We start from the raw sequence: 11,647 nt of genomic DNA, 5'->3' as shown, positions 1-11,647 counted from the left end.
CTTGTAAACTCAAGTAAATATGACTTCATGTAAAAAATAAATAAATAAATAAATAAATAAAAATGAATCGCATAAAAAATTACACAGGAAAAGAAATTAATCATGTAAAACAAGTACAGATTAATGAATCATGTTTAAAAACAATCACATGAAAATAAACTAATCGTCTAAAAAATGATGTGAAAATAAAATAATCTTGTGGGAAAAAATCATGTGTTAAGATAAATTAATCATTTGTATAAATAAATAAACAGATTTTAAAATCAACCAATCATATGGAAAAATAACTGAATCGATAAAAACAATCTCATGTCCAAATAAACTAGCCACATAAAAAATAAACATGAAAATAAATGGCTCGTGTAAAAGATGACTCGTGATGACAATAAAAATAAATGTAATCTGTGAGCTGTAAGTTTTTATTCTCCACAAACAGGATCCACGTTTGAGTTTTTTTTTAAAGACCACAATGAACAGGTGAAATAACACTGAAACGGTCTCACACTAAAGAGCTAACATTAATCGCATGGATACACACACACACACGCACACACACACATACAGTGGATAAAGGGTTGGTCCTATAATGGTGATAGAAGCATGGCCATGCCCACAAACAGCTTAATTACAGAGCACCAGAGAAACCCAGACCCAAAGTGACCTTTGCTCGTGCACTTTGCTCAAGGAGAAACTTCAAACGTTAAACGTGGGAGCACAAGAGCGCGTTGGTAGGGGTCCATGCACTACAGTCTGGTTTATTTTAATTTATTGACTTAGTATTATATTTTTTGGAAGATGTACTTCGGAATTCGCACATTTTTAGCAAGCTTGTGCATCACCTGCTTGATGCTGTACTGCTTGATTGCTGGTCTGGACATTTATTGGGATACCTTTCCGGTGAAGACGTGCGCTTGCATGCACTGTATAAATGAGGATCCGTGGTTCACAGAGCGCTACAGCAGCCAGGTGCCAAAATTTATGAACAGGAGAAACAGCAATCTCAGCACACTTACACTTGACTGGTGGCTGGTAAGAGCTAACGCATTCATGCTGCTTTTTTTTTGTTTGTTTTTGCACTTCTTTGCTTTATTTTTATTTCTTTTTTTCTCTTTGTATTATCTGTGTGTGTTGTATTCTCTACACTCTGAAGAATGCTGGGTTATTATTACAGCCAGTTGCTGGGTTTAGTAATCGCTAGTACAGGTAATCGGGTTGACTTGAACCAGATTGGGCTGGTAGAAGGAAACGCTGGGTCAGCGAAGTGGACCTGAAAAACATGTCATTGTGTCAAGATTCCTTTTCTGGAACTTAACACAGCATCTGAGACAGTGTGGTAACTAAGAGAAAATTTGACAAATAAAAGAAATCAGCTGCCTTTCCAAAAAATGTAAGTTTTTATTCACTTTCAATTTAGGATTTTATTCAAAATCAATTTATGATTTAGATGAATCTTACTTTTAGTTGGAACATGTCTGAAATTGTGTTTCATTGCCACTTGATTGTTGGTATCACTAGAAAAACAGCAAAAATATGAACCTAGTGCCTACCATTTTTGCAAACCTGCGTACACAAATGTGCCATATGAAATTGCACAATTGAGGCATCAGAAATTCTTCTATGTGAAAGCAAATCTTTAAATTATTCAATTATGAGCCCCGCTCCCAAATGAGCGCAGAATCAGTACTGAGCGCAGACTTGAGTATTCATACCAAGTGCGAAAGCACCCTTAGGAAATTGTACTTTGCCCCTTACTTGTTCCCCAAACTGACATGTAACCGTACAAACCGTACATTGGTGTTACATATGAAAGGTACATGGTGGGGGTATTTAGTTAATCTTGCCTTTTCAAAAAAAAAAAATCAAAGAGTTTAAACATTTACACGCCACACTGAATCAGATGCGTACTGCTTTTACTGCTCCTAAAGACATTTACTTAAAGTTTCATTCGTGTGGTTTTAATTACGCACTGAAACTCAATCGTCTTTTCAGGTTGGAACGAGTATGTTTCAGGACTTGCACCGAGCCCAGGAGACCATTTTAATTTGTCCTGGCGCTTGGAGACAACAGTCAGTGCTTTCAAGGCTTTGCCATATTCAGTGTAGAAGCACTGGGACAGAAAACACTGCTGGGAGTAGATTTTTGCTTCAAAACTTTCCATGTGTTTGACATTGATTACCCAAAACAGTGTGCATCGATATGGCAATTCTTACAAACTGTCATTTATGAAGTGCCAGGACACTCGTCTCCCACTATAAAACTATTGCGTGAACACAGTTTTGCGCTCAGGCAGTAGCATTAACTGCCAGATTTTTGTGCATGTACTTGTTCTGAATTATAATACTCCTTTTTTTAAACATGATTTTCTTGAGTAGGACACATTTCTAGATTAACATGCATTTGTTGCTCCTTTTTAACCAGACATCTAATGCCATCAAGGTGAAATAAATGATAAAAGAGGTACAGAATCAGTATTTTCAATCAATACAATGTTGTGTTCTGAAATTTATTGCTGCATAATATAAGCTTTTATTTCTGGAAACTGGCTGATGTGCCTGCAGGGAATTTAATTATTCTTCGCAGCAATAAATATGACCGTTCGTATATTTCTAGTCTCGGTGTGGGTAAAAGTAAAATTTAACCCAAGTGGGTTTTCTAAAGTGCAGAAATGTAGTCATTTTTAACCTCAGGTTGAGTTTAAAATCAACCCAGTTTGCTTGGGTCATTTTTATTCTTTTTATTTTATTCCTGAAATGTCCACATATTGATTAAAATGAGATTAGTCATTAGATTCATGTTGATGTTATTCACAGACCTATTAGCTGTCATGGGTGGAAAAAGTACTGAGAAATTAAACTTAAGTGAAAGTATAGATAATGTGTCAAAATCTTATTCAGTTAAAAGTGGAAGTAGTCAAACAAAAGGCACGAGTTAAAAAGTTCCTACTTTTACACGTACTCAAATATTAAAAAGTACAGGACTGTGCAAAAGGGACCTTATTTTTTTAAGTATATATTTTGTTATAGATTTTTATTTTATGACTTCTAAATTATTTAGTCAGTTCAAAAACACTTTAAATTCCAAACATTAGTTTTCCAGCACAAAATGAAACGTTACAGAAAAATGTTTGTATGTCAGTAAAGAAAGCAGCAGATTCCATAAGAGACACTTTTCAGATAAAAACAGAATGAAGGCTGCTGGGTTTCGCTGCAGAAATAAGAAGCGAGTCGACAGTCAAAGTCTCCAGAAGAACTGTGGCTGCTTCTGCAAGATGCTCAGTAACACTTCCAGCTCATTTCCTTAGAAAACTGCACACACTGTATCTGAGACTACTATATTAAAAAAAAAAAAAAAAAAGCAAAAGGTTGTCACACCAAATATTGACTTTGTTTCATTTATTACTGTTTACTGCTCTTTATAGATTGTGCCTAAGACTTTTGCACAGCACTGTATATGTTTTTAACTGATGAAATTAAGCAGGTCACAGCAGATGACAAATTAGCAGGATTCTTTATGTTTTTTCTACACTGGTGAATTTATTTGATTCCTTGTACTGAACTGTGTATAAAATGCACAAGAGCACATTCAATTTATGTATAGTGTTCATTAATGTACAGTTATTGGCTGGGTGAGAGAATAAGGGCCCTTTGAGATTTATAATGAGTACATTGAAGGTCTAAAAAATGGAAGGAGTACAAAGTTTTTTTTTCTTGGAAGTGTAATTAAGTAAGAGTTCAAGTATTGAATTTCAATAACACAAAAAACTTGCGTGAGCAGAAGGTTTTTGCTTTCAAGCGGACATGAGTGTGCAGTCAGATATGAAACAGTCGCAATTCATTAACCTGGACATGATGCATGATTTACAGCATCCAGTTTATTGTGAGATTGAGTGCTGGATCACGATGTGCTACCTCATCCATTTGCATTTACAGTTACATTTATGGCATTTGGCAGACGCCCTTATCCAGAGCGACTTACAATAGTGCTTTGAAGTAACTTAAGTACTTTATGAAGAGGTACTGTAAGTCTTTAGACGTCATTTGAAGACTGCCAGTGACTCAGCTGTTCGGACATCTAGGGGAAGTTCATTCCACCATCTTGGTGCCAGAACAGAGAAGAGTCTCGACGCATGCCTTCCTTGTACCCTGAGAGATGGAGGGATCAGTCGAGCGGTGCTAGAGGATCGGAGGGAGCGTGGTGGCGCTCGAGGTGTGATAAGTGCTTTGAGATAAGTGGGTGCTGGTCCGTTTTTGGCTTTGTAGGCGAGCATCAGTGTTTTAAATCTGATGCAGCAGCTACAGGAAGCCAGTGGAAGGAGCGTAGCAATGGGGTGGTGTGGGAAAATTTAGGAAGGTTGAAAACCAATCGTGCAGCTGCATTCTGGATCAGTTGCAGAGGACGAATGGCGCTCAGAGGCAGACCTGCCAGGAGTGAGTTGCAGTAGTCCAGTCTCGAAATGACAAGGGACTGAACAAGCACTTGTGTGGCCTGTGTGGAAAGAAGTAGATGAATTCTTCTGATGTTATAAAGGAGAAATCGACATGAGCGTGTCAGATTAGCAATGTGAGAGGAGAAGGACAGTTGATTGTCCATTGTTACCCCGTGCAGTAACCGAAGGCGAGATCAGAGAATTGTCTAGGGAGATTGTAAGATCCTGAGATGGAGATGAATCACCTGGGATGAACAGCAGTTCAGTTTTAGTGGGATTAAGTTTCAGCTGATGAGCTGTCATCCATGATGAGATGTCCGCCAGACATGCTGATATCTGCATAGCACTGGTATGAAAACCCATGTGAGGATATGACCGCATCAAGTATAGAGGGAGAACAGGAGAGGACCAAGTACTGAGCCTTGTGGAACACCAGTGGAGAGTCTGCAGGGAGCAGATGTGGATCCCCTCCATGTCACCTGATATGACCGACCTTCCAGGTAGGAAGCAAACGATTGCCATGCTGCACCACGAATTCCTAGGCTCATGAGGGTGTACAAGAGAGCCCTGTGGTTCACTGTGTCAAACGCTGCTGAAAGGTCAAGGAGGATGAGGACTGAAGACAGTTTGGCTGGTCTAGCAGCATGTAGCTTCTCAGTGATGGCCAAAAGGGCAGTCTCTGTGGAGTGTGCCGGTTTGAAGCCAGACTGATTAGGATCTTGGAGGTTGTTCTGTGAGACATAGCAAGACAGCTGATTGTAGACGGTTCATTCTAGGGTTTTAGAAAGAAAAGAGAGAAGTGATACTGGTCGATAGTTGCTGATGTCAGAGGGATCTAGAGTGGGTTTCTTCAGGATGGGAATAACCCTTGCTCTCACTCACCATCCTCACCATCACTGCTGCATCACAATGTATTATCTTGACCTCCCAGTGAGTGCTGGGTCATAACATGCTACCGTGTCCTCACTGTAAGTGCTGGGTCACAATGTGCCACCTCATCCTTATGGTGAGTTTTGGGTCGTAATGTGCTACCTTATCCACATGGCCACAGTGCACTACCTCATCCTCATGGTTAGTGCTGGGTCACATTGTGCAACCTCATCCTTATGGTGAGTTTTGGGTCGTAATGTGCTACCTTATCCACATAGCCACAGTGCTCTACCTCATCCTTATGGTGAGTGCTGGGTCACATTGTGCAACCTCATCCTTATGGTGAGTGCTGGGTCACATTGTGCTACCTCATCCTTATGGTGAGTGCTGGGTTACAGTGCTCTACCTCATCCTCATGGTGAGTGCTGGGTCACATTGTGCTACCTCATCCTCATGTTGAGTGCTGGGTCACAATGTGCTAACTCATCCTCATGGTGAGTTTTGGATCATAATGTGCTACCTTATCCACATGGTCATGGTGTCTGCTGGGTCACAATACACTACCTTATCCTTGCGTTGACTGCTGGGTTGCAATACACTACCTTATCCTTATGGTGACTGCTGGGTTGCAATACACTACCTTATCCTTATGGTGACTGCTGGGTCACAATACGCTACCTTATCCTTGAGGTGACTGCTGGGTCACAATGTTCTACAGATAGCTCCAAATAGCTCCATGGGTAGCTCCAAATACCAGTCTATTTTGGCACAAAACCTGCAGACCTCCGTTAGACAGTTGAAGATGAAGAAATACATTCCAGCATGAAACACTAATCTAAGTCAACAAAGAAATGCCTTCAGAAGTAGAAGTTCAACGTTTTGGAATGGCCCAGTCAGAGCCCAGATCTAAATCCTATTCGAAAGCCTGTGGCATGACGTTGCACAGGAGATCCCCTCACAATTTGATAGATCTTGAGATTTTTATTTATTTATTTTTTTTGCAATGAAGCATGGAATAAAATTGCCAAATCAAAATGTGCTAAGTTGGTAGACTCTTACCCAAAAGTGCTATAAGTATTAGTTAAGGGGTGTGCACACTTGTGCAACCCGCTTATTCTTGTTTTCATTCTTTTTTTCTTTTTTCCCCTAAATTGTTTTTATTTGTTTTCATTTGAATTTTTTGTTTGATATATCACATTAAACATGGGAAAAGATCTGACGTGATTTATCTTACTTTCATTTTTTTACACCACAAAAACCTGCTAAGGGGTGTGTAGACTTTTTTATATCCACTTTACGGCTCCCATTATGGCTGAATATCAACCAACACTTTGTTTTCCTGTAACAGAAGGGTCAGTAATTAACCAAGGAATCCTCCATAGTATTATCACTGTGGCGCTAATGGAGAAAGTAAACCTAAAACTGAAGAATATTTGATTTTTCATAAACTTTTTAATTAGCATGGTTAAACAAGCATGTAAACTGTGCAAAAAGTAAACAATGCTATGATATAACAATAGCTAGCTCACTAGGATGCTATTGGATAGCCTATATTCTGTGGTAGCTAGTTAGCTATCCCATTAGCTTTTCTAAACTAAAAAAGTTGCTATATTAGCTTTCTTTCTAATTATGCAATATAGGTGGTTTAAATGATCTTGCTATTTACATGTGAATACTAAAATAGTCTACTTTTATATCTGTGCAGAAACTACAACCATACAACAAAGTGAAATTCAGAGACGTTGTGGATCCTCTGTTCTCACTCTTCCCTGATAAGGAACACTACAATGATGCTGGTCCTGACCGCTGCAGAACCTGTGCTGTGGTGGGCAACTCGGACAACCTGATCGGATCCCATTATGGTCTTTTAATAGATGCTCATGACTTCATTTTCAGGTACTAAAGACGATTACCTACCTAACTAAGCAGCCATCAAAACTCCCATCCACTGACCTAACTACCTATACACACAACCTACCTACTTACACACCCAACCCACTCACCCACTGATCTCCTTACTTACTTACCTACCCATCTACCCAACTCACTCACCCATTTTCCTATCTACCTACCCAGCTACCCACCCATGTACCTACCTACCTACCTACCTACCAAAGCACCCACTGACCTACCCACTCTCATTACTCACCCACTTAAACCCCCCATCTACCTACCTGCCCAACTACCTACCTAACCATTCACCTACCCTCCATATTAGCTACCCACTTACCTACCTTTCCACCCACCTACCTACCAACCCAACCTACCTATCTACCCACCTACCCCCCCAACAACCTACATACTTACCTAAATTTATGTCATTATCTCCACTTTGGTAAATGGACAGACCACTGTTTTTTTTTTGTAAAACCTTGACAAAGTGTGATATTGTGCCACAGGATGAATCAGGGTCCCACTGTAGGCTATGAGAGGGACGTTGGTTTGAAGACAACGCACCGAGCCTTATACCCTGAGAGTGCTATGGACCTGGACAGCTTCACCCATCTAGTGCTGCTGCCATTTAAAGTTTTGGACATGGAGTGGGTCATCAGTATCTTCACCAATAAAAACATTACACGGTGAGGGCACACAACTACTCGGAAGAGAAACTGATCTGTACATCATATGACACTAGCAGTATAGGAGGTTCTTGTTTAGATGTGGTATCTTATTTGTTTTGCTCTTTAGCACATATAAAAATGTGAAACACACAATACAAGCAAACAAAGACAAGGTGAGTAAACATCTTTAATAATAACCCCATTAATGCTCTTCACGTGAAAATCACAGTTGATTCCTTGAATATTTAGAGCTACACAACCCAGAATCGCTGTAATGTATACAGAATATGCTATATACTGTAATGTATAAATAAAGTCATGCTACTCGGATGAATTAAATATTGGGGCAAGCTGATAATTATGTGGGATGGGGGTTAATTGATGATACAATATGCATCTAGAACGATTAATGAAAGCAGCTAATGGTTTATTATGAATAGTGCTGTTTCAATGCATAGTGCCATACTATATTCATATTGTATAAACATCCACAAAAAGATACATTTTCTCCTTACAACATCCTTCCTGGTTCTTGATAAAGGTAATGATCATGAGCCCTGAGTTTATGAGATATGTCTACGAGAGCTGGTTAAGGAAACAAGGGAAATATCCTTCCACTGGCTTCCTCATCCTCATGTTGGCCCTGCACATCTGTGACCAGGTAAAACCACCATTTTGCCATAGTTCTTCTCAATGTTTGTCTTCTCATTAATATTAATAACATTAGTAGTAAGGATAGGGTAGGACTTTAACCCCCAGTGAGCAAACCAAGGATAGAAAAAATTTAGAGGGGAAAAAAATGTTCAGAAGTAATTACCTTACACCTGTCATCAATGAAGTGATTCAGATTAACCCAAAATAAAGACGTAAGATTTTCTTGATATCTTCTTGGTTTTATCCAATTGCCAAAGCCACGGTCAAAAAGTATTGACTAGGAAGGGGGTACAAAAGAATTTCAAAACACTAGATGTGCAAGTCAAGAAAATGGGCACCACAGTGACGTTAGCAAGAACAGAATGTTGCTCCAAAAATTGATGAAGAGGACAAGAAGAACTTCTCAGGAAGTCTTCCAAGAGACCTACAGCAAGATTAAAGGAGCTGCTAGATGTAAGCCTGTTCTCGCAAAAATAAAAAATAATAATAATAATAATAATAAATAAAATAAAAATCCAAGCCCAGATAAATCACCAAAAACCATGTGGCATTATGAATCATGGTCTGATGAGACTAAGATAAAACTTTATGATTATAATTCTAAAAGAGCATTGTATTCAGCTCAAAAACAAGACAGATTTTCACCCAAAGAACACCATACCTACAGTGAAGCATGGTGATGGCAGCATCATGCTTTGGCGCTGCTTCTCTTCAGCTGGGACTGGGGCTATAGGCAAGATAGAGTAATCATGGATAGCTCCAAATACCAAACTGTCTTGGCACAAAACCTGCAGGACTGCTGAAGATGAAGAATACCTTCCAGCATGAAATGCTAATCCAAGTCAAAAAAAAAAAATGGAATGGCTTCAGAAGAAGAAGATCAACATTTTGGAATGGTCCAGTCAGAGTCCAGATTTAAATCCTGTTGAAAACCTGGGGAGAGACTTGAAGAGGACTGGAGATCCCCTTGCAATTTGATCGATCTTGAACATTTTTGCAAGAGAGAGTGGAATAAAATTTGCAGAATCAAGATGTACTACAGTGGTAGACTCTTGCCCAAAAACACTGAGTGCTGAATTACAAGCAAAATCTGCTTTAACAAAGTATTATTTAAGGGTGTGCCAGAGGAAACCACAGAACCCAGAGGAATCCCTAATGGACATTGAGAGAACACGCACAGCAAGTCCACACAGACAGTAACCCAAGCTCAGCATGCGTCAGGTTGTGGACTGTATTCTGCCTTTTGGCCACCAGATGGCGACTCTGAGTACTTTCTATTAGGCTTATCACCTGTTTCTTGTTTAGCCTGTGTATTTAAGTTGCCCTTCCTGTGTTAGTCTTTGCTCAGTCTTTGCCTTGGTCCTTGCTGTATGTAAGCCGTTTTCTTGGATTACTATGCCTTTTGTGAATTATTGAAATTTTTGTGAGTTCTGAGGATTGTGACTAAGAATTTTTGCCTTGGAATTTTTTGGTTCTTATTGCTTTGATTCTCTGCTTTTGGGTCCTCATCCTTTGTGTAGCTCAATCAGTAGAGCATTGGACTTAGAATCTGGGGTTCAATACCTGCTCTGATCGTGACAGGATAAAACCTGGGACTGGAACTGTGAGGTAGCAATACTATACTGCTGTATCACTATGTCACCCTCTTATGCAGCCAGTTGTTTTAAATAAATAAACTTTCTCTATCACAGGTGAATGTTTTTGGATTTGGGGCAAGGAGTGATGGAAGATGGTACCACTACTATGACAAACAATATCGTCAAAATATGGTCTCAAAAGTACACAAAGGGAGCGTTGAATACAACTTCATGCTGGAACTTGAAAAGAGAAATAAAATTAAAATATATAAAGGATGGTAAAATGACCCATTCGTATCAGATGGTTAAAGATTTCAGGAGACAGATCCCTCTATGGTTCTAATCCTCTCTGCGTAGATGTTGCACTGACTCAGGCCAACTCTTTAGATTTAATAGCAATACAACTGTAATGCTTTGCAGGTTTTCCCTATATATTATAAATCCCCATTCAATCATGATCAGTATATATGATATTGATGGAAATTAGGTGCCAGCGTTTAGAGATACTGTATCTTTCCGATGGTGAGTTTTGAAGACGCTTTTGTCAACATCAAGGTCTGAGATTATAATGTGCATCAGTTCCACTCATTGATCAGCTGATGGTATTGCTGAGTAATGAACCTTTGCATGTTGTTCAGAAGAAGACTCCAAGTCATCAGCTTATTATAAATCCCATAACGTGCCTGGTGCAGCTATACCTAAAATACAGAAAAGAGGGAACGTTTCATCTGATGCGCCTAAGTTACATTTTTTCATTTGATTTTTTTTTTTTCATTCAAAATAAATCAACTTTTGACAGGTAATATACTGTATATAGGTGTGCATTTTGTATTAAATGATCTTTGTACTGTAGATATACAATTACTAACTGTTGTTATGCACAATTTGTGTAATGTTTTATGTATTTAAACAGTGTATTAAATCCTTTTTCTTGGGGGGAAATGATTACATGATGCAGCAGGACCTGGGTATTTTTAATACTTAATTACTCTACTTAATTGGAGGTCTAGAAAAGGTTTTCTCGCTAAGACATAGCAGTAACTGGATGACTGTATACATCTCAATGGCATGTGGTGAGCAACAGGTTCATTGTTTAAAGATCTAGTGGTTTTAAGGACAGAGCATACGGGTCATTCTACTAACTGTTCCTCACTAATGCTCCTCAGTAAACACTGTTTAACATTTTAGAGCTACGAGCCTAATTTGCTCTGAAAAGCAGTATAGTCGTCTTTCGTTATTGTATTTATTGTAATCACATGCTTTGTTGATTTGTGAAATAAATTTGGAATTAAAAATGGAATTTTCTCTTGAACAGTATGTATGTGTATACATGGGCCACCATGAATTTCAAATAACAACATACACACCAATCGGTATAACACACATTTAGGATCATGAAAGCAGGATCCACACCTGATTCTACCTGTTTAATTATGTGATCTTGGCTTTCAGTAGACTAAATTCAACTTGACATTGCTGGAGTATAGACGCCCAAGCTGGGTTAAAAATTATATTTCAAACACTACACTCTGCCACTAGAATTATATGAAAGGTAATAT

At 38.9% G+C, this 11,647-nt stretch overlaps 1 protein-coding gene across 4 annotated transcripts; it reads left to right on the top strand.

The window, feature by feature from the left end:
* Window positions 1-650: 650 nt before the first annotated feature.
* LOC113523848 (CMP-N-acetylneuraminate-beta-galactosamide-alpha-2,3-sialyltransferase 1) lies at window positions 651-11,382 on the top strand. 4 transcript variants are annotated; one of them, XM_026909909.3, is made up of 6 exons: window positions 651-1,029; window positions 7,002-7,192; window positions 7,696-7,875; window positions 7,985-8,030; window positions 8,399-8,518; window positions 10,203-11,382. In XM_026909909.3, the coding sequence occupies exons 1-6, from the start codon at window positions 796-798 to the stop codon at window positions 10,368-10,370; spliced, it is 939 nt and encodes a 312-aa protein (XP_026765710.3). In that variant the 5' UTR covers window positions 651-795; the 3' UTR covers window positions 10,371-11,382. The 4 variants fall into 4 exon arrangements, 1 of the variants encoding a protein (XP_026765710.3); XR_004578819.2 differs by lacking the exons at window positions 651-1,029; window positions 7,002-7,192; window positions 7,696-7,875; window positions 7,985-8,030; window positions 8,399-8,518 and adding exons at window positions 8,993-9,883; window positions 10,032-10,119 and having other exon boundaries at window positions 10,203-10,340; XR_004578818.2 differs by lacking the exons at window positions 651-1,029; window positions 7,002-7,192; window positions 7,696-7,875; window positions 7,985-8,030; window positions 8,399-8,518 and adding exons at window positions 9,001-9,879; window positions 10,032-10,119 and having other exon boundaries at window positions 10,203-10,340.
* Window positions 11,383-11,647: the final 265 nt, after the last annotated feature.

Source organism: Pangasianodon hypophthalmus, chromosome 9 (genome assembly GCF_027358585.1).
Source record: "Pangasianodon hypophthalmus isolate fPanHyp1 chromosome 9, fPanHyp1.pri, whole genome shotgun sequence".
Lineage (NCBI taxonomy): Eukaryota > Metazoa > Chordata > Actinopteri > Siluriformes > Pangasiidae > Pangasianodon > Pangasianodon hypophthalmus.
This window is presented reverse-complemented; position numbering and strand designations above follow the sequence as displayed.

What these genes read in the sequence shown, in the direction of transcription:
- LOC113523848 (XM_026909909.3), top strand. Translation starts at nt 796, where the DNA reads ATGTACTTCGGAATTCGCACATTTTTAGCAAGCTTGTGCATCACCTGC. An exon ending in GCTCATGACTTCATTTTCAG is followed by an intron (nt 7,193 to 7,695) that starts GTACTAAAGACG and finishes ATTGTGCCACAG; the next exon opens with GATGAATCAGGGTCCCACTG. An exon ending in ACCAATAAAAACATTACACG is followed by an intron (nt 7,876 to 7,984) that starts GTGAGGGCACAC and finishes TTTGCTCTTTAG; the next exon opens with CACATATAAAAATGTGAAAC.